Below are 23,901 nucleotides of genomic sequence, written 5' to 3'. Positions count from 1 at the left end.
AGGAAGAAATACTTTCAGATATTCCTCAGCTCTGAATATGTAATAAAACATAAAAATGATTATCTAAGCGGTCTTAAGTCTCCACCTCTGAGCTCCCTGCGTCCTCCTGCCAGCACTTCCTGTCTGTATCGAGCGGCCATCACTCCACCCGGAGGTGTCACGGTGGGATCCCGGCAGATTTTATCTATTAAGGGGAGCGCATGATTCATGGAGGCGGAGGCAGCTCAAGGAAAACCAATCCTGTGACACTTTCCCCTTTCTGGGCCGAGCGCCGCGCTGCCGGCAGCAGCTACAGGAGGACGAAGGCGAGCGGCGGCCGGCCCTGACAACCGTGATAAAATGGCCTTTCCTTAACTAAACTCGTAAAGCACGGGGCAATAAAACTCAATCTTCTGTAAAATCCAATTAAGTCATTATCTGACTGATTGTATCTTTAATTGAAAACAGAAGTGACAGTAAATTTCTGTGATATATCAGGATCAATCGATACTGCTGTACAATCTGGTCTCAAGAGGTGATTTATAACGCCGGGGCCTTATAGGTAACTCCACATTCTTCTCTCTAAAACCACTGGTGGATGAAATTAAGAGTAAGTGCGTTTCATAAAAAAAAAACACGATGGTCACGTTATTGATTGCAACAGATGGGGCAGAATCCAATGAATGTTCCCACAGCGCAGCAGGAAGAAAATACAAGTAATTTTCTTTTGCCTGTTTTATATCGTTGTTTCCAGCATCACATTTACACTCCATCACACACTCGGAGCGTTTTTATTCGCCGAGAACTTGTAGCGACATAAACTCAGGGCTCCAAATGACTTTTGTTGCTGTCTGATTCAAACACAGACCACATAAACACTTTTCTCTGCACGCAATTTGGAAATTAATCTCCGTAGGAAACACAGAACACATCACCACGGCGGAGGCAAAGTTGGCAATATCTCGTCTGAGTTGTTTTCTTTTTAATCAACACTGAAACAACACAACTCAAAAGTGGGCAACACAAGATTACTTCTATTAGTTCATGAAGTACAACACTACTTTGTATGAGGGTAATGATTTACACAACACAAAACACTGTGATCAGGTATTTTATCTGTTAAAAAACACAACAATTATCTTTTTCAATTAACCTGCTTTTGATTAATTGATTAGTTAATTAGTCAATACAGCTTTAGAAAAAGAAAAGAAAAAAAAGGCAATTACCCAATTAGATCTCCAGGTGACATCTCAACAGTCCAAAAAACAATATTATTTGATTAACTTTCATTTAAGATAAGTCAAATCAGCAAATCCCAACATTTCACAAGCTGAAACCATAAAACATTCAGCATTTTTCGGCCAAAAAAAAAAGAAAAGATTAACTGTTTATCAAAATTGTTGCTTTGGTCTGGATTAATTAATCAACTGATAGTTTCAGCTCTGCACATCACTGCTACAAACCAGCTCCTCGGCCGGCGCCGCGTCCGCCGCACCGAAGCAGGTAAACAGTGGCCCGCGGGCCCCGAGGGGTTAAATATACAATAGACATGCAAATGCTGTGGAATAAACCACGCCGCTGGATCTGTGCCATAAATAAAGCAGCCGGGGCTCATCACACGCCAGCAACATGATTCATGTCTCACCTGCAGGGTTCCTCCCTCCTGCAGGAGGACGTCCTCATGTTTTCGTCTCTAAACTTTTATTCAGCGTCGCATTTATTTATATTTATTCATACCGAGGGGAAGACAACGCATGCAGTCTTAGTATCTTTTTCAAAATGATCCGATTGTTCTGTATGTTCCAGAGATGCAGTGCAAAAGATATCGAGGCATAAATATGGGCAGAATTTGGATTAAAAGTTTTTCACAGGGCACGAGCGATTAAAACAAAAGAAAAGTCCAGGCTGATGTTTCAACAGATATATTCCTTTTGGTGTTTACGTCAACAAGAAATACCAAAGACATGTTTCAGGTAATAAAGAAACCGTCTTCATTCGATGTTTTTATGTCTAATAAACTTTCTTGCTCTGGTCACAAAGAATTAAAAAACTAATTTAAGGAATCCCAAACAAAAATGATTTAAAAATTATATATTAAAAAAAAAAGAGAGCGTCGTTTGAATAGTTCGTTTTTAATCTGTAAAATATAAATATTTCAGCCTCTAAGATACAGAATATGTTGGGAAATGTGGGAATGTCCTCCAGGATGTGTGAGGTCACGTGACATCACTGGTGGGCGTGGTCACACAGGTGAAACGGGGGTTAAGTTCCTATTCGACCTCGACATCTTTTGACCTGCACATCACATAATCAGCGTTTCCCGAGAAGGACGGGCTCAACTTTGTCTACTGGACCACACAACCGGTTAAAAACTTTACACATTAAACGAATAAAAACTAACAATACATGCATTGTTTCATGCATCACATCAAACTAAGAAACTATAGGGGACGCACTCGCTCCGTTTTCCCTTCAACATGTTCTAATGAAGCGCTGGAGATGAAACAGTGATTCCAGTGTTTCAGTTAAAAAAGACATCTTAGTGAACACTGAGCCGCGTGTCTGATCTAAACATGCTGTTGGAAAACTGCACTGGTCCACAGCACTGTGTGCTAGGAAGGATTTTAATATTATTATGAACGTTGTGTCACTTAATCGTTGGGATAATACAAAAACAAACACACTGTCGTAACAGCAAAAAACAATCGTACAACTTTACAAATACACAACCGGCCAAACGACTCTTTAAAGTCTGAAGAGTGTTTCTCAAGTATGTGCATGTTGTTATTTGTGGACTTGAACATGTATTTTTATTTAACGTTGGCTTTCTGAGACCTTTGTATGCTGCTGAACTGGCCTCAACAAAAAACAATAGAACCACTAAACTACAATGAACTACAATGAGGAATGTGCGTCATCGTGCCGCTGGGACAGAAACAGAGAAACCTGCAGCGACACTGAAAAGAGAACATCAAGTTTATGTAAGACGTCTTCCTTAGCTTCGTATTATTTGGAGCTGTTGCCGTCGATGATGGAGCCCAGAGGGATGGAGCCCACGGAGAAGTTGGGCGTCTCGCCACCGGCGTCGCACTCGATGACGTCCGAGTTCCCCATGATGGACCTGCAGGTCAAGGTGGAGTCGTGACCGGCGGTGGTGCTGCTGGGTGAGAAGGCTGCAGGGGGCGAGACGGACAAGAGAAGCCGATGAGAGATCCCCTCAGGAGGTTCAGATGCAGAGTTTTGGAGACGTCTGCCTTCTCGACATTAGTAATGGACGACATCTATACGCCACTTGTAGTGATCAAAGCCACAAAAACAGCAATGTCTCTTTCAAGAAGTCATGGCGATTCAACTGTAATGCACAGGCCTTGTGTTGAGGAGTCTCATGAGGGAACTATTTTCTTTCTACCAAACTACACCCACCAGCGGTATCGCCGCGCGGTACGAAGCGAGCATCTCCTCGTGCACGCTATCTGCGTCCTCCTGTAACACTGAGATGATGCACGCCTATCTTTTAGTGAAGATACAGGAAGTGAAAAGATGTGCATGGACTCAGGAAGTCCCCCAATGCGAGAGCAACGATTTCAACACAAACTGGGCCATTATGAAAAGATCTCTTAAAATACCACGACCAGGATGATATTCGCTTCTTCATCATGCAAAACACTACGGTAAAGTATTTATATGTAAACTCAAATCTCTCATTTCACTTTCAGGTATCGAGCAACAAATCTTTTTTTTCTTGGATACTCCTCAAAGTCATTAATATGATGAATTCATATTGTCTCGGGAAGCAAAGCGGCACACGTCAAATAAAAGATGTCTTTGTATTCTCAGGCGAGTAAATAAGACGGAGAGGAGGAATACTCGAGTGAGACAGAGAAGAGTGGTATCGGCGGCGCTGCAGAATGAATGCTCCTCTCCGGCTCCACCGGATGTAAATACGGCCGCACGGATAAATGATTCTTCACGATTTATAGCAAATTGAATCAGTCAGCAAAAAGGGACGACACTGAACACAAAACAAAAAGATCTTTTACAGTTAAGACCGCGCGTGTGTGTGTGTGTGTGCAGTCAAGCGTTTTAACACTCGCCCACAGCCGCTGCACACCCTAATACGACTGTGATGACATCAGGCTTCTTAACAGCCTCCTGCTCTGTTTGAACAGGCATCCACATGTAACGTTCAATAACCGACGTGGACCCTCATCGCTTCCTTCTTAATGAGTTTGTTTTAACCCGACCACACTGGTGAGGTGTGAAAGCACCCGTAGGTGCTAACTAAGACGTGTCGTGGTGGTGCTGGAGCCCCGTGGGACGCGTATTCTTCTACCAGCGCTGCAACTAAAGATCAAAGATCAAACAATAGTGCAACAGTGGTGAGGAACAGTGGAATACCTGTGAAGGTGACGTCGTATCACCCCATGGTTTTGTCAAAAAACTTAAATTCAAAGAATTTTTGGTTCATGAAACCGTCACGTTTGAGGATCTGAAATTATTTTATTGCTTGAAAAATGGTAATTGATGTCACTTATTGTCTGTAGATTGATTGTCATCTCTTTATTTCACTTTATTTTCCAGTATTTCTTAATTGTTATGCGGTACGCAATACATTTGTTTAATCTCGCAATTATTTTTCGAGGAATACTTTTATTATTCACGTAATATTTGACCTCTGTTGCTGCCAGAATAAAAAAACCTAAGATTCTGTTTCAATAGCAAAAACAATATTTTACTGATTACATTAAAGAATAAAGGCTTGTTTTTGTGATGAATCCTAATTTAATTTAACAAAAGAAGCCAAAGTTCTCAAATGTTTAATATTGCAGCAGAACACAAGCAGCAGTATAAGAACTTTGCCTGAGTGAAATACATGACTGTTATTACTATTATGCTAATGTTTTATTTAAATCGGTAATTATCTGATCAATAAATAAGAAAACAAGAAGACACAAACACATTTGAAGCTCAATTTCAATAAAAAGTAATTGTGCCCAGGAACAAAACCGTGTTTAGGAAGTAACTTTAATTAAATTATTTCTGTGTAACATCGTTGTAAAATTAACCTTTTTGGGGTTTTGGGATTGTTGTTCAACAAAACAAGACAACTGAATAAAGACGAAGTGTGATGGATATTTTTTCACTGTTTACGAACGTTGAAAAGATCTGCAGATTAATCAATCTTCAAAACAACAGCCTTGATTACGAGAGAAAAAAATAGTTCTCAAAAGGTGATCTGACCAATGGAATAAATGTAGTAGATATATAATAAAACTGTGTTTTAAGGTGTATTATCTCACAAAAAAACATTAAAACAATGTATTTTAGATTTGTTTTCATATAAATGTGAATACGAACATTATCAAATGATACCCAACAATGTCTAAATGTGCTCCAGTCAAAGCATAAATATCTAAATTGATCCTTCACAGATGTTCTCACACCTCCTGATCGCGATAACGAGAACAAAAGCTTCATGTCCGGTGTTTTCCCAGAATCCTCTGACTTCTTGATCCGCCTCCTCATCCCTCAACGCTCCACCGTGTCTCCCTCTCTCTCCTCCTCAGCGGCGGCGGGAGGAGGAGGAACAGAGGAGTAATTTTTCTCCTCATTAACTTCCCGATTGGTTTCGGACTCCAATTTCTGCTCGTCTGCAGTTTGTCACCAATTCCAAACTGGCAGCGCCGATCGTTAATACTGATGTTTGTGTAGCTAAGTGCGGCCGGCTGTCAGCGGCCTATACTCGTACAGCAATAACCGCATGTGGGTGGAGGAGAGCAGCAGCTGGGAATTAGCCCCGCTCACTGTTAATTCTCTGCCTGTTCATCAGCAGGAAATCTATGACGTGTAATTAAAGGCTGGAGGCGACTGGACGCGTTGGTTTCACCGGCGATGTTAAATCACGACGCAGCGCTCCGTACGCGTGTTCTCCGCTGCGTCCGACGGTCCTCGGCTCTCCTGTTTAATGCAGATTAATGTTGCTGAAACGCCAGAGAGACGTCCAGCAGCTGTTCAGGGCACCGTGGCCGCTGATTAAACAATATACACCTTTCTTTTATCGTCAACGCCATTTTGTATAATTTATTCATTCGTTGTCCCGTGAAGGTAAAATGTCAGAGACCAGAGTTTCCAGATCTTTAAGTGAGGTTTTAAAATCGCTTGTTTGGTCCCCCAAAAAATATAAAATGTACAATTAAATGAAATAATGAAAAGCAGCCACATAATGATGAGGACAAAAACAATCTAAATCGATCACTTGAATGAATTTTCTGTTCACAGACAAATGAATTGATCGGCTCCGTCAAAGATGTGTTGAACAACATGAAGAAAACTGTCAACGCTGTTAAACTATGAATTTACTTTTTGCATCGAGGCTACCAGTGTGATGACTTCTGAAGAGCGTGATAAGTTCTTTGCTGTCACGATCCCCCGCAGAGGAAAGGACTTGAGCTGCAACAACCGATGCAACCGTAGAAAACTAAATATGGTTCATAGTTCATAGAGCGCTCAGGAAAACAGAAAGCGATCAATGTTTCACGATGTGCTCCTGAAATGAAGTGAGGTCAAAGTATAAAGTAGCGTACGATGGAAATACTTGAGTAAAGTACGAGTACTTGAGTACAAACTAAACACTTAAAGCCAAAGTAAAGCAGCAATGTCAAACCCCCAGCAGACCGGTCACACTTATAGTTAGAAGTTATCAACTTTTTTTACGCTTTTTTGGACACCAAACGACTGCCAAAAGCCTCAATCTGCAGAGTGCGGGCTGAGCTATGAGTGTCTTTGAGTTGACAGCTGTTGTGACACATTTCCGCTCTGTGTATAATAAAGCAGTGAGTGGTAATAACTCCCCGTGTGTCATACAGAGCCTGTTGCTTCAGACTGTGCAAAAAGAAGAAGCTCGTAACGAGACAAACTTAACCTCCTGGCGATGTTGAAAGAGAGTTTATTCTGCTGCGTGAACTTTTGCCCTTTTCCCAGTCACTCAGCACTCTATATAAGATTTCCAAACTATTAAACAGTCTTTGTGTGGAATAACAAAAGGAAGCTTTTTTTAACCTCCCACTTGTCCTGTTAAGAGGAGGGAGGGAGGGAGTGAATGAAGGCGCAATCATTTCTGCTGCTGCCAGAGACGGGAACAAAAGCCCAGATGTGAGAGGAGAGACGGTAATTCAGTCTGATGCAGCGGGGATAAGCTCCCTCTGAGGGTTTCATACTCTACACTCATCCAGCGTACACAAGGGTCATAGGGGTAGATAACACTTAAGTAAACACACACACACAGGCCTGTACGCACACACACACACACACACACACACACACACACACACAATTCTGCATTAAACTGTAAGAGACGTAAGTTACTGAAGTTGCAAGAACATTTGCATTGATAATAATTCTATATTAATGCAACGTGTGATTACTATTACTTCAATGGCTTCTGTTTACTTGTCAAAATTAAAGAAATTAACAAATTTAGGAATAAATGAACTCATTTTAGGGCTACAATTGATTATTTTCATTAACCTGCAGATTATCCTCTCAGTTAATAAATGTATTGTTTAATCGTAAAAAGGGCAGAACAGTTTTAAAATCCATAAAAAAACGTCAAACTCCAAAATCAAAAAATTTGAAGGAAATTAAACAGAAAAGGGGAAAGATTGTCTTGTTGTTTACATGTTAGATGTAAAATGTTATTGTTTATTCTGTTTGTCATCACAAGCATATAAATTCTTGAATTATAGCCCAAATTCTCCTTTGACCACAAAATCTGGCGTACCCAAAAAAAAAAAGGGCGTGGAGGCTAAAAGATGCACACAAAAAAGACTTCCGAGAAGAATGGAGATTGTTAAAGCTGCAGATTAGTAAATATATATTTAAAGATCTTATACAGGCGTAACGCTCAGGTGTCCATATACCTTTTAGTGTATGAAACATAATAATTAAAATTGGCAATTTAGGAGTAATTTCAAGTAAATGAATCAGTCTTATTCACGTAAAACCATTTCAAATGAATTATGCCGACACACTTGAAACACGTTGAACCAGATTAAAAGGGTGAAAGTTTGACAGCGTGATCTTAACTGAAGGTCCGTCACGAGACTTCTTTGCAGCTTTCAACCGAGCCTGACAGTCTGCAATTTACTCAGTGTGACAATGTCCAATGCACAACCTGCAATTTACAAAGCGCCCCCCAAAAAACAAAACAATCAGTGATAATTCTCCGGTGCTGTCCGGGGACCAGAGCACTTAGTGGAGGCTATCATCACAGGAACCAAAATTCAATCTTCAGAATGAAGAGTGGCCTGTCACATGACAAGGTTGGCCTGGGATTAAATGGCTCCCATTAAAATGATACGAGCTGTGTCAAAGAAGAAAAAAAGAAGTCGCCCCCACGGGTGTCCATCTGAGGACGCTCCCCTCTGCAGAAGCCATACGGGCGTCTGGCTGCTCATCATCGGGCCGGCGGCAGGACTTAATGGCCCAGAAAACTCCGTGAGAGAGCAGACAGGCTTTAAATACTGAGCAGTGAACAGTGGAGGCTGCTGCCACTCAGCTGATGTTCACACCCGCAGACCTTCAGCCTCAGTTTCAAATCACTGCTCATCGCCGACTCCCAATCCTGCGAGTCCTTCTACGACGTCGCCGATGTCCGATTCTTCTAGCATGAAGTCGCATCAAACGCAGAAAAAGAGGAGGTATTCGTGGTTTCCTACAAATTTCTGTTATCTTTTGTGCATTGCATTAACTAAGCAAAAGCTGCACCGGGAAATTATGTTTATATACATTGATTTGCAAAAAAGGAAGAGAGGATTTTGGTTTTGAGCTACCAAAACTCTTATTGTTTGAGATTAGGTTCGTAAAATGTTTTTGTGTCAATATCAAACAAAAACAATAATCATTCCGTCACCTTAAAAAAGTGCTTTGTTGTCTTAAATTTTAGAACAAATTAATCTTAGTTTTGCCGACATGTTCAATCTCACTATTTTGCAGTTTTATCATCGTCATTAAAATAATTTTCTCATTTTGCTGGTGATGTTCATTGTAAAGAAATCCAACTTTTAAAGAAATAAAACAGTAAATAAAGGACTTAATAAATGCACAATGTGCATCCAACAGCTGTGGAGATGTTTCACCATGAACCACGAATGTCCACAAGGACTCCACGTCGAGCTAATCAGTGGACGGGTGAACGTTTAAAGAGACAGGACATCCTCTGGGGACCATGAATATCACACACTCTGACCAAGGAGACCACGTTTGCCATCTCTACAGGCTCGCCGTCGAGTTGGTTTAAAATGTAATTTTGTGCATAAACCAAACGTCACAGAGACACAGTTGCATTTCTTGAAATATCTCGAAAATAACATCCAAGCTCTTATTTTCAATGTGAAGCAACTTTTCTTTTTGAGAAAAATTTCATTTGGTTCGATCCACCGAGGGTTTTACGAACCTCCCAAATGCATTTTCCACTTTTCCATTTTATATATATATATATATATATATATATATATATATATATATATATATATATATATATATATATATAAATAATATTGCTGTCGCTGGTAAAGCAAATGCAACAGAGCTCTAACCGTCGGCCTGCAGTGAAGCCTGAGCGTCTTGCTAATTTCAAGCAACATCAAACACTTTAATCGGAGGACTAAACAAAGAGACAAATAATAGCGTTTGCTTTGTCGTGTATAAGGACTCCTCAGTTCACTGGTAGGGTGCCAGTTAAATTTTCTGCATATTTCTCATTCTTTCACGGCGCAAATAAAGATCTGTGGAGACAATTGCTCAGAGCGATGCAGTCTGTTATGCGCTCCGTTACGAGGGGGTCAGAAAACACTTAAACGCTCTCAATTGGTTTGCCGTGGAGCCGACGAGCGCGCCGGGCCGACAGAAGGCGTCGGTGTCGGGGTCAAAGGCTAATTAAGCAGAGAGGGACCTTTGCTCCTGCATTGTTAACCAATCTGTCCCTGATGAAGACGACTGCCGCGGAGGCGTGACACGGCCCCCCGTCGCCGTGCTAAATCTCCATTTCGGCTACTGTGCCTCATCAACTCACCAAATGGCCTGTCAGTCCACCGCCCGGGCTTCTCGACGCGCCTCGTCGAAAAGTTATGGATATGCAATAATGAGCTGAGGCGGCCCGATCGATACGTGCGGGACTTTCCTATCATTACGTTTTGAACCGGAGAGTCATTGCGAGTCGACAGGGTAAGAAAAATGCCAGAGCAAAGGACACAGGAGGAGTGAAATATACTGCTATGGAAATAAAGGACGCCTCCCGCGGGGTGCTAAAGCTGCCGTGTGTGTTTATCCGAGGCGGCGAGCTGCCGAAGCGCCGCCATCCGTCAATCCACGCCGAGCAGCGGCTCACTGCAACGCAAAGGAAAGAGACTGCGAGAGCACGATTAGGGAGGAGAGAACCGCAAGTGGCCGAGTTTGTCTCCAACATCAGGAAAACAACAGCCACTCCGTGTCTGCGTTTTACATACAGATCAGATGCTCTGCAGTAAACTGCTGAGTCTGGGAAGTGTGTTTAAATTAAAGTGAATAATAATTTGTCTACGGCGAAGCAAAAACCGCAGGCAGACTCTCCAGTTAGTTAACATTTAAAATGTACATTGTCTCTCAACCAAGTAAAATACTAGTTATCTTTGACTTCTCATCTTAGTTGTTGGGAATTAATGGCATTCAATTTTTATTCAATTAACTAATTGAAAAAAGAGCCACATCAATTCTATAAATTGCCATATATATATATATATATATATATATATATATATATAGATATAGATATATAGATAGATATATATATATAGATATATATATCTATCTATATATCTATATATATATAGATATATATATATAGATATATATATATATAAATAGGAAGGTTTTCGCTTGAAGTAATGTCTGCAGATTTTGACTGTTGCCCAAAAAGTACATTTTTACGTTTCAATTGTGCCATGAAATACAAATATGATGTTTGTCGATACAAAAGATACTATTACACATCAAGAAAGTCCTATTGTGTCGTAAAACAATGTAAGACAATGAAATATGTAAATTAAATAAAGGACTACACAGCCACGTCTCTCGCTGAAGCTTTGACGCCTGCGTGTTTTGCAGCAGGAGGTTCTCACTCCAACAACGTTCCTGTTCTTCTATTACGAACACGTCAGGTGTTTTATGTGTTTGTATGTGGAACATGGCTAAAGTTACCTGGCTTAGCTAGCTAAGGAAACCACCGTGGTGGGGACGAGATATCATGTAGTTCATGATATCATGTAGTTCATGATATCTCACACAAACCCAAATGTTACCCCAAACTACGAAAAAACTGGGACTTTCTTTCCGTGCAAAAATGATCTTTTGAATCAGCAAACATCAAATGTGTAATTAATGGCACGATTCAAACAGGATTTAAAATAAATATTTGTACCTTGACGTTAATTACGCTGTACATGTTTTTGCACAATAAGGAAGGGGAGGGACTTTACCGATAAAACAGAAGTTAATAGAATCACGTTTCATTTCCTTTCAGGTCCCTCACAGCTGGACAGTGTGAGAGCGAGAGAGAGAGAGAAAAAGAGAGAGTGAGAGAGAGGAAGAGGACATAAACTACACAGCCCCGGCCATTTAATGTCTGCACAGCCCCAGGCCCGGTTAATGGTGGTGTTGTACAACACATTACAACGGTGCTTGTGCCCTGAGCAGACAATTACACTGGTATTTAGCCCGTCCAGGGGCCCGGAGGCTTCAGGGCACTTAGCAGCACAGCAGGGAGAGATCTGAAGGGCCACACAGGACTTTTGCTCTGTAACCGAGAGCCAGGAGAGACACTCAATCAGCCCCACGCTCAATGAGGCCCCTCGGGGGGCCCGACGCGGCCCCAGCAGGGACACTTTCTCTGCTGCTGGCCCTTACTTACAGGTTGAATCAAGTCATTGCCTCAAACTAAATGCATTCAGATGTCGGGGATATTTCATAAGGAGTAATTAGCCGACAAGAAAAATCTTATTTTAAAGGTTTTGGGGTTTGTTTATTGAACTTTATCTGAGAAATGTATATTAAAAAAATGATATAATGTACCAGAAACTAAAATATGTTTATCCGCCACATTGTCTCATCTTTGTCATCCACATGAGAACTTGTCATTTTTCAGCAACACATTTTGTCTGAGCTGAAAATTCAAAAGAACATTGATTATGAATTGTAATGAATATGAATCGTTTAATAAATCTCTTCTGCAAAAGGGAGAGAACCAGCGGATTAGTGTACAACAGTGTTTCTATTTCCTGTCCAATGTCAACAAAATAATACAAGTATAATGAAAACGTATTCCTGTAGGGACTGCCACATGAATCCCAATGAACACAGAGATTATTTAGGATTTAAAAGCGGCTTGGATTGTCTTTGTCTCTCTAGTATTCACATTAATGTGTTTGAATCTGAACTAAGCTGCTAAGTCTTCTTATACTTAAGATACCATAACGTAACGATGTGAGTAATAAAACACTGTATTGAGTTGCAGAGACAGAGACTGCGGGTCGGGAGGTGACTGATGTTCAGCCTGTCGGTGACCAAAGGAAATGAACTCTTGCCGCTACACGACATGAAACAGCACTTCCTTAGAAAAGGTCACCTCTTGAGGTAGAAGTACCGATTTGTTTCAGGTTTAATAAATCCAAAAGAGTGAGAGGCCTTTAGACATCTCCAGAATGAGTGTGGCCTTGAGTGTGTGTGTTCAAGTACATGCAGTGTGTTTATGTGTGTAAAGGGACTTCCTTAACTGTGTGTGTGTGTGTGTGTGTGTGTGTGTGCGTGTTGGAAAGAAATCTGATCTGAAAGCAGGTAAATCTCATTTTACACACGAAACAAAGAAACTTAGTGACGGCAATCTCTCTCTTTTTCCCAGAGGAGGGCGGAGAACCCGAAACGCCAGACTTTATCCGCAGTAACTCACTTTGGTGTACAGTACAGTATAGATTGAAGCAAGAAAGAAATCAATAGAATATCATCTAGAAAGATAGTAATGGATTTCTAACTTAATGGGCTCACACAGGTCTATCGATTAGCAGGATTAACATCTGCAATACCTCAACAATCTGATTTGCATTTAAATTACTGTACGCTCCGCGCTGACACCAATATAACAAAACAGACAAACGTGGCGCCGAGGCGAGCGGCGCTCGATGTCTGAGGTCTGACATTAGTATAAATGAAGAAGTACGTGAAAAGGAAAGTTGCTGTGCGGACAAACTTTGAGCAGTTTTGAATTTTGAAATCCTGACAAGGACACGAAAAAAAGAGAGAGAGAAAGAGAAAGAGAGAGAGAGAGAGAGAGAGAGAGTAAACACCGACTGCCTCCCGGCTGGAAGCTGTCTCCTGTGAGACTGAAACCACCATAACTCTTTCGGGGCAGCTCATCTGAGCCTCCTGGTGAACAAGTGAGGGGCGGGTGTTAGTGGAGAAACAGCGTGTGTGTGTCTCCGTGTGTGTATATATATATAAATATATATATGGAGGAGAACGGGGGGGGGGGGGATGTTGGGAAGGCAGCGAGGTGGGGCGGGGAGTTTGATGGACTGCGCTGTCACCTCCCCGCTCTGCGATTTACGGCGGCGGGTCCGCCGCCGGGCGCGGGGCAGTAAACAGGCCCGGCCGGGGGCGTATTTCACAGCGAGCTGGCTTTTATGAAGAACACCGGGACGGCTCTGCCCACGGCTCCGCCCGGCCCGCCGTGACGGATGGAGAAAGACGCATGACAAGCTTCATCATTGTTTGTAAATCTTAACTGTTCCCGCTCACTAACTCCAGAAGGCAATTTTGCGGAGACAGCGGGGGACTGCGAGGAGGAGGAGGGGGAGGGGAAAGGACAGCGTGGCACTCCTGAAGGTTATTTGGATCTCTGTATTTGGCCAACTGATTAGCCGTATCCTGGGAGGGAGATAAATCTGACGGGCCGCTGTTTGGCAGCCAGGTAGGAGGGGAGGGCAGGTAGGCTCAGAGCTCACGGTTATCTCCTCCTCGCGGCTGAGCCGGAGGTTCACGACATGTTCGGTCGAAGACAAACAATTCACAGCTTAAAAGGAGGTGTGGCGCAAACATTAGATTAAATCAACAACCGGGGTGTATTCTGGATATTATATTACTCTCATAACTTTGGAAACTGGGCTGCAACTTTAAAACAGTTCAAAATTAGTCGATCATTAAAATAATTATCGGAACCTATTTCAAAGATCAATAATCACAAAAATAAGCAAAACTAAATTGTTAAAGCTTCTTAAATGAAAATAGTTTCAGATTTCAGTCTTCCTGGATAGGAAACTGAATATTAATTAGGCTATTGGTTTAATTTTCAAGACACCACTGTGAGCTGTGGGAACTTTTGATTGATCACAAGAAGAAATTGACAAAATAACAACAAAATTACAATTAGTTGCAGCCGAAGTCCGACCCTAAAGGTTTTTTTTCATCTTTGAAAACAAAGAATATGTGGTGCTTTTTGTTCAATTGAGCGTTGAATAAAAGCAATTTAGAAGATAACAAAAAGTAAAAAAAAGCTCCGGTCCTTGTTTTTGCTGACGCATTAGTTCAGAAAAGGACTTAATTATGTGAAGCTCACAGGAACAACATGCTTATAACCCCGCAGATAAGATATGAACTGGAACAACATCAAGGACACAGACGTGAGACTGGAGAAAGGCACAAAACTCCTCAGACAAGGGGAAGGACTGTGGAAGCCTCCTGTTTAGATACCACACACACACACACACACACACACACACACACACACACACACACACACACACACACACACACACACACACACAGAGAAATGGATAGTGGTTGCACCAATTAGACACCAAATGTTGAGACACTCTGGCGATACAATGCTGAATAAAAACCTCCAACAAGCCTCCTCCGTCAGCTCCGGATAAGAAGCTATTTCTATTTTCTCCAGCGTGCCTTTTTCTTATGAAATGCAGGATAAAAGTAGCCTTCAATGCTCAAAAGATATTTTAATTTATAAAAAATATGTATTATTCAAAAGTATTATTTTTTTAATGTGTTATCCTGCAGTGTCTCCAAGTTGTTCTCGATGTTGTTTTAATCATTTTGACGTGTTTTACAATATAGATGTAAGAGGGACAATCCACCATAGAGACTTAATTATCAGTCAAATCATATCCAGTCAGACCAAAAACTGGAAAACAAAAAAGATGGTCCTTCACAGGTAAGTTTCTCTCCCTGCTGATTTTTCTTCGACTTTCTCAGAACGAAAAGAATAAAATATATATATTTAGAATACAACTTCACAAGATTATGCAACTTGTGACGAGGGGTTGCAAGTAAATATTGTGTCCTTTCTAAAGGTTCACAAGCCAGAGAAAAAAACACTGATTTTGGTGCTTTGTTTCTCTGGTGTTGTGGAGTGAACGCTCTCTGTGGGTGGTCCCGCGGAGAGCGTTCACTCCTTGTAATGGAGCATGGAGACCCTACAGGAAACGTACAGGTGAAAGTCAGGAACGAATGCAGAAGATGCGGGGGGCTCTTTAGGTTTGTGATGCTGGTGGTGTCGGCAGTCGGTTTCACCGAAAGAAGGATGTTGACGTTGTGCTCATGACACTCGTCCCCCATGTCCTTCATAAATGAGTAATAATATACACAAATCATTGTTCTTAGAGAAAGCAACTTCCTATTTTAATTCCCCCCCCCAAAAAATCACCTTTTTGTTCTAGTTTCGTGCTGGACGGTATTTTGATTCATGTTTTTAAAAGAAACAAAACTGTGCAACCAATTTTGTCTCTGGACCTCTTTTTCCCTGTTTGAGTCGTTGTAGGAACCCCAAATGATTTCCAATACTTGTGTTTATTGTATGTCTTTGTTCAGCAAAGTCTTGGGAAAATATATGTGCAAAAAATCACTTTTAAAAGATATTTTGATCGTAACTATGAACATCCAGCATGATATGAACCAGATTCCCCAAAAAAGCCTCCTGGAGCGTCAATAAGACACCTTTTTGGAAAGATTAGCACCTAAAGAATCAGAATCTGCAACAAAAATCACAATAAAACAAAGTCTTGGTCTGTTAGAAAGGAGTTTCAGTCAAAAAACTGTTGTTCAGTTAAAAAATAGAAAAATTCCGTATTTTATGCAAAAAAATTGTCTCAATGGGGCATGCTGGGACTGAAAATTGGTGCAGGAGGATTTTCGTGCACGGTTTCCAAAAGGTTAAAAGATAATTTTCTTCCCTCTCAGTTAATTCCAAACAGAGTAGAAAATGAAACCCGTCATCTGTCCATCACAACCCTTCAAGACAAACCGCAGTGACACCACAACGAGCTGTTAATGACAACAAGAGTCACACCTGAATGTGTCGAGGGGGCTGGAATTAAAGTGAAACCCCCCGGCGAGGTGTTTCACTTGGTGCTGGGTTTTTCATGGACACCATTTAAGTGGATGACCTTGAGGTGTATGTACAAGGTCACAACATATCTTTAATAAGCTTACTGCACATAATCAGTAAATAAGGTCAATCTTCGAATGAAGAAACCGTTTTTTTCAAATATCTCGAAAACAACACATCAAAAGTACCAATATTCATCATAAACTGGAATCTTAAATATATGACCTTACATAAATAGTATTGTATGTAGTTGAGTATTAAAACAACAATAATATAACAACCCCAGACAAATAGGTTGTGAAGGGTAAGTGTGATTTAGCATGAATATAATTCATTCATATGAATATAATCCACAACTACATTTTCATTAGTGTATAATCATTTAAGAACTACTGGGATCGATCTCTTTGTATCTACACAGGGACCGGGTCCTTTTCACAGAGTCCTCCGTGTTGCACTTCTCTGTTTCTACAGCAGCCGAGAACGGACAAACCAGACGTGTGCTCGAGCAACACATCCTCTGACAGCAACATGAGCCCCAAAGGCGCAAAAACAATTGGGTATCGGCAGGCGCCCGACCTCCGTTGGTCCTGAAGTAGTTTAATCGTGGTCAGGAGGACCAGAGCGAGACCAACGGCGGCTCACATTACAGTCTCTGAAAGGGAGAAGTGAGCTGAGCGCTATTCACTGCTAGATGTCGCCATATCCCACGTACTGTCCCTTTAAAACTGGTGCTTCTTACTTTGAGTAGCTATCATGAGGCGGCATCACCTACAGACCTTTTTCTTTTCTTACATAAACAACAATCTCACTCACACGGTTTGACTCAACTTTGCAACTGCGATTTGAAAATTGAGATTTCTCTTCTTTAGCCAATTTTGACCCGTTTCAAAATAATAACTAAAGCAAACTACACAGAACTTCCGAACCATACCACACAAGACTGTGAGATTCCCCCATATCTGCAACTCATGAGTGACAATATGGATAACACTTTTGAAACGGACCTCTAAATGCACCCAGTGAATGCACCAAAGACGGACAGAATAAGTGTCCCACAGTGTGTCCCCTCGTCCTTCCTGAGGTGCACTAAAACTAAAACATGACACATAATAATTCCCAGTATTGTTCAGTTTGAACCGGCATGCCAATCAGCGTCTTGCGATGTGCAGGATCTTCCTCTCCTATCTCACTCTCATCGTGCAGTGACGCACATTCCTCGCAGAGTTCCACAAATACTTTATTGAACGTATTAAGCAACGCGCACAATCTGATTTACCCCCATTCATAGCAACCAGGCAGCCGTGCTCAGCTGAGATGCCAATCTCAGATAGTTGGTGCAGAGTGGCAGAGATCAGATCTACGTCATCTTTAAACACAACGACAACAACAACACAACAGAGCTGCAGTGTCAGGTCTTTAGCAGTTTTGTGGTTGTTTTAAAATGCATTACGTTTTCTGTGACGGCTTCAAATCAGGGACAAGTGGGTGAGGCTGAATAGCTGAGTGTCAATGTTCAAACTTTCTCTCCTCCAAAAGATAAAAGTAAACTTGGTTATGGAAATTGAGACAGAGCCGCTGCACACAGTTGTGGTCTTTAAGCTACACTTTTTTTGCATTTGAAGTAAAAAAAAGTACAGTAAAAGTGAAAAGGCTTCACTTTAGATGAAATTCATCTTACAAATTTTATGGCGCTCTTGACTCGAGTGCAATCCTCCCTTGAATGTACTTAACCACACAGTTGATAAAATCTGGGTAAAGCTTTATGGGGCTTGTGATGTGTGTGTGTGTGTGTGTGTGTGTGTGTTTCAGTGTGTCACTCACAGGCTGCCATGGCCTCAGAGCAGTTGATGTTGTTGTTGTTGTCGTCCAGGCTGAAGAGGGGCGGCACGCAGCTGGGGGAGCCCAGGCCTTGGCTCAGGTAGGTGGCTGCTGGGTAGTAGGAATGCATGCGGTACTGAGAAGACATGTTGTGGCCGGACAGGCGGCTCTCAGCATGAGGCATCTGCTTCATACGAGACAACACAAAAAAGGAGAAACATTTGCCTCAATATGCAGCGAGTATTTCATGGACATCCTCATCGTCAGATTCCTAAAGGGCTGTACTGCGAAGAGGGATTCGGGGTTAGTGAGGTAACTTCAGGGTTTTCAGTCCTGCGATTGAGCTTCTCCTCTTACTGGGGTAGATCACGTGGTTCCTTTCGATGAACACTGCGACTGCTTCGGAGAAGAAGAATCAGAGATTAACTTGTATAAAAGCACCGCCAACTGGGTGCTGAAATACAAAGGTTTTGGTAACTCAATCTTTGGCTATTTCACAACTGAAACTAATATTTTATCAACTAATCTGCATTTCTTAATCAATTGTTAAGCATACAAAATGTCATGACATAATTTATAAAACACTAGATTTTTTGTTTTATATGATCAACGGTCAACAAATTTATAATAAATACTTCAAACAACAGAGAAAAGTAACTAATCTTTGCATTTTTGAAGCTGGAAGAAGAAAATGTTTGCTATTATTCTCACAAAATCACAGTGACGCCAATTTATTTTCATAATAACATTTCATTCTCTGTTCAAGATGGGAGGGAAAGCTCTTCTGTGTTACATCATTTGCTGTTGGTGTGTGTCATATGGTGTCGTATCAATATCACAGCAGAGGAGAAAATCAAGGAAAGAAAGCTTCTTAGATGTAATGACGCCATCTTTGCTTCAGCTTAGACAGCAGAAGGTGGACAGTGAGTGACGGATGCTGGAGCCAGGACTTTTAAAGCCTTCTGGCTTTAAGATCTGTCAAAGGTCAACAAAATATAACAAGTTCCAACTCCTGCAGTGAGTCTGTGACTTTATATGTTACTTTGTTCTTTAAGTTTTGAAAAAATATATTTGCAGGGCCAAATCAGGATTTAATTTGAGCAACTAAAGTTTTTTTTTCCTTCCCATCTTCTTTTATAAACCATATGAACTACAGAATTTTTAAACACAAGATGAACACTATTCATCAATGGCCCCTTTCACTTGTGTTTAATGGTACAATCCTCAAAATCAGCCATCAGATCTTCACAGGCAACACTTCAGGAAGAAATACTGAGATAAAATATTATATGACAAGAGAATTAGTAGTTTGAGTTCACACGTCCGTGGCTTGTTCTAAAAATGGTCTGCAACACGAAGCGCTGGCTTTCTTAAGTCCTCTGAAAACTTTAAAACGAGCTGTCTGCTCAGCAGCAAGGCCGCCTCACGGAGGGTTTTCAATTTCACTTTTATGGAATTTGATTTCTGTCAGCCTGTAATATGTCACCCGCATTGTCCACACCATCAACTCTGCGACAGCTTTATAAACTGTTATTTAAGCTACACTCTGCTCTTGTATTAGGCCGTGAAAAATACAATAGAGATTGGACTGGAGTCTTGAAAGTGCACTATAAGCTTACAGGACACACACGGCGACAAACAAAACTGTCCCAGTGAAAGTTGCTTCTCATCGAGCGATCGCAGGCAGACCCACATAGACAATTTGATGCCAAACCTTTCCCAATGATAAGGCAATTACTATTCTAACTATAAATTGTAGTTTTTCAGAGTTGTTTAACCATTCGATCCATATTCTTATCCCCTTTTCTATCCATCAATATGAGCATTACCCATTAAAAAGACATCCAAGTCAAACTACAAGATGGTCCCCGACCAATCATAGATTGTCTCTCCCGACCTCCATGATGTCATCCAGAAGGGAGACGCAAACGATCGACTTCCGGAAACAACAACGCAAACAAACAATGGCGTCCGAAGGCCAAACAGAGTTTACGTGACCGGCCGTCTCGTGTTCGGAAGAGTTGAAGCGCCCTCGGAGAGCCCTGGTCTTCGGTTTGAAATGAGACTTTGTTAAGCGCCCGGCTGCCACTTTTGTTTCAGTGTCTCGCTCAAGGACACGTCCACATGCAGACCGTAAGAGACGGGGATCAAACCGCAAATCCTCGAGATAACCTTTGAGCCACAGCCAACCCATTATAATGAATTAAAATTGTAGTTTGCAAAAAAAATGTAAGTTTTGAGCACTTTTTCCACCACTGTTGACATCTCGGGTGTGTGTGCGTCCACTGTAACAGCTGATAGGTTTAGACTTTAACGGTTATGGGGCATCGAGACTCCCATACAGGACTGTCCCCTAATTCATGGCTTTTCCATTAAATTATAGCAACACTGAACAAGTCAGGCAACATTATCTGTAAATACCTCTAAAGTGAGTCTATTACTACTCTCCTCTAAACAGCCAAAGGCCAAACCAATACCAGTTTCCTGGGAGTGTTCATCACTTCAGATATGCTACAAAAAATACATAACACCCTTTCAGTACTTGAGCTCCGCAGTAATGTTGTTTCGTGTTGTTGACATATTGCCTTTTTGTTTTCTTCCAGATTACTTCTCGACCTTATACAATTGATGAAGAGGCTTTGTTTCTACACCATGAGGTGCCTGGGAGTCACCGTTCAGTTGTTTTCAAAAAGAAAAGAAAAATGAAATCTTATGTTTCTGAACAGGGACCCCAACAACCAAGTTGGACCTTATATTTTGTGCGGTGTTGTTGTTCAGAGAGGCAGACGCAGCGCATCTGACGGCATATCTGCATCCTTAGGGATGAATATTAGCTTGAGATACATAATTCTAAGAGGCATTCTGCAACATCAACAGTCTGTCAGATGCATTGATAACCTGATGAAAAATCTAATAAATTAGAGGCTCAAACCTTTCGAAAAATGCATTTTCATGGCACAGAGCATGAGAAGGAAAACTAACTGCCTTGAGGAAAAATGTTGCAACACATCCACAGTCCTTCCTCTGAGCTCACGGGCTAACCTGCAGACTCCTGGGGGGGCTTCCTTACCTCCCTGAGAGGGCCGGTCTTCTTATCTGGCACCATCTCCTGTCTGGAAGCTCTACACCACCCTTATACTGTCATCCTCCACCTGCATGGCAGCCGAGCACCACTGAGTGCACAGCAGAGGAGAGGAGGTAGAGATGGCCTTACGCTGATAAAGACCACAGTGTTTCCTTGAGGGTTTTGATTTAGTAGCGTGAAGACCTACAGATCACTTTATTGTGATAATCACGATTATTAAGATGGGAATGATTGGTCAGGATTTAAAGGAAATGTATATTTTATGTTTCATGACATTCAAAGAGGTCGACAGAAGACAACAAACTAACTGAAATCTTCTGCAAACCATCTACTGTCATTGCAAAATGTCAAGTAATTGGTGCAAAAGCATGACTGATAATGAAAAAATGAATTGAGATCTTGCAGGAAGTCGGTGTCGTTCTTTGTGCGAAATTATGTTTGGACCTAATGTTTTTATTTAATTCTTTACATTGGTGTTTTTTTGTATTAATTGTTCAAATTGTGGTACGTAAGTCAATGAATGACAAATAAATTAGGAATTCAGTGTTATGGATATAATCGCACAACGGCAATGGAGTTGCAGAGGCACATGCAAAATAATAGATGATGGCAGATTAATACGGCTCTAAATATTTACATAAATAACCATTGATTATGATACTCACTATCATAAACATTTAAAAGAAACCAGCATATATATATATATATATATATATATATATATATATATATATATATATATATATATATATATATATATATATATAGTATACTTGTTAAGAATATGATAATCATCAGAAACTTAGGAAAGATGCCACAGCTCTCCGGATAGTGTCGACAGCAAATATGGAGACAAAATCTACAATGAGTAACTAAAGGATAATTACTCAACTGGGGATGCCAACATGTTAGTATAGACCATTGAATTGTGGAGGTTTAGGACGTGTAAAGGAGACAGAAGAGAAGATCGTTTTCTTTAGGCTCATAAAAAAGTGTTAATTATTCAAATTTAGCCAATAAAAAAACTTCCTTTCCAGTTAGAAATGTGTGTTTGTGGCACAATTGAAACTCATCTTGAAATAATCAGCTCTAGATGCTAAATAAAAATAAAGTAGTCCCTGAATTTGAATAACCGTAGCACGTCGCCCTCTCAACCTGACAACTTCACAAAAAATATCATAAATCACAGAGGAGGATGGCTAAATTATGCTAAAGAGTGCTAACTGATTAGCATTAATGTGCTCACTTTCCCCTTCGAGCGCTGAGGCGAAGCGGTTTGTTCCTCCGCCGACAGACAATACCATTAACCTTTGCAATTCAGGCTCTCACGCTGAGCGCGGGCAGGTTAGCGGAGGCAGTGACCCCAAAACTAGATGTTGCTATCGGGGGAAACGGAGAGCGGGTGGAGAGGAGAGAGCAGGGGTGGACAAATGTTGTTCATAAAAAACAATCCACCTCGAGAGTTATAGTTTTAATCTGTGTCACGCACAAGCTCATGCCGTTTTGACACAACAGAGATACATTCGAGCATAAATCAGTGTGAATATACAGATGGGTAAATGAGGGTGTGCTGGTGCGACGCTGGATACCGGCTTCCCGATGTGTCCTACCTTATACCATAATGCCAACATTACAGGAGACACTCTCATCCATCTCGAAGGAAAACAAAGAAATAAAAAAACACTATGAATCACTACCAGACGTAAAGAAAATTAACTTCTTATGTCCACAAGGTTGACTACACATGCACCAGTTACATCACTGTCATGTCAAAAGTGACGCTTCCACCCTTTCTTATTCAAAATAAAATTAGCTTTCTTTTTGTATTCTGTAAGGACAAATGACTTTAATTGCTCCTGAAATGATTAGTCAATTAATCCATGTGACGAGAAAAGTGAAAATAATTGTTCAATAGTTTATGAAGCAGAAATGCTAATATATTCTTGCTCTTGCTTCTCAAATGTGCTGATTTATCGTTCTGAGCCTCAATGACTACATTGTATATTCTAATAAAAAATGTGGGTTCTGGGAGTAAATAATTCATATATTATTTCAGTGACAATAATGGTTACTTGCATTTTAGCATCTTTGTTGATATATTGTCATTTTATTTTAGGTTAAAAACACACTAAAACATCATTTGCATATACCTATCAGCAAAGTATTTCATGTCTAAAAAAAGAGTAGGAAGGAGTGACCACTCAAGTCCTTCATCAGTACACTAAATGCTAGGAAACACAGGAAAAGTGCAACAAAGGCGCCCAGCCTCAGGCTCAATTAACACAAGAAACGTTGTGAGTAAACACGACCATCAGAGAGAGCTTCTATTTCTATATAGTTATTCTTAATGCTCTTCATCGGTGCCATCGGGTCGGACACCCAGGCCGGATATATCAGGGCCGTCTGGAGGGAACCAGAACCTGCACTGAGCAGCGCAGACCGTCAGACCCCGCTGAGGGAGCTTCTCTAGAGGGACTCTGGTGCACTGAAACAAAAGCACTTCAGTCCACAGGGGGCCACCAAAATCACCAAAATGAAAGCTCCTTGGAGTAACTTTAAATTAGATTTTGAGGTCACTTCAGCAAGGTTA

General features: G+C 41.1%; 1 protein-coding gene across 2 annotated transcripts in view; it reads right to left on the bottom strand.

Annotated features, from left to right (window-relative positions):
• Positions 1 to 930: 930 nt before the first annotated feature.
• The window catches only part of dmrt1 (doublesex and mab-3 related transcription factor 1), a 29,253-nt gene continuing 6,282 nt past the window's right edge, over positions 931 to 23,901 (bottom strand). The window contains exons 4-5 of one of the 2 annotated variants that reach the window (XM_068604669.1): positions 18,230 to 18,413; positions 931 to 3,152 (exon numbers count right to left, since the gene is read on the bottom strand). In XM_068604669.1, the coding sequence (XP_068460770.1) occupies positions 2,986 to 3,152; positions 18,230 to 18,413 (351 nt within the window). In that variant the 3' untranslated portion in view covers positions 931 to 2,985. The remainder of the gene's footprint in view (positions 3,153 to 18,229; positions 18,414 to 23,901) is intronic. The other variant, XM_068604670.1, reaches the window with a different exon arrangement.

The sequence above is a fragment of the Clinocottus analis genome, unplaced genomic scaffold, assembly GCF_023055335.1.
Source record: "Clinocottus analis isolate CAN_PGR_092001 unplaced genomic scaffold, fCliAna1.0.p SCAF_7, whole genome shotgun sequence".
In the NCBI taxonomy this organism is placed as follows: domain Eukaryota; kingdom Metazoa; phylum Chordata; class Actinopteri; order Perciformes; family Cottidae; genus Clinocottus; species Clinocottus analis.
Note: the sequence above shows the minus strand (reverse complement) of the source record. Positions and strands in the feature narration are given on the sequence as shown.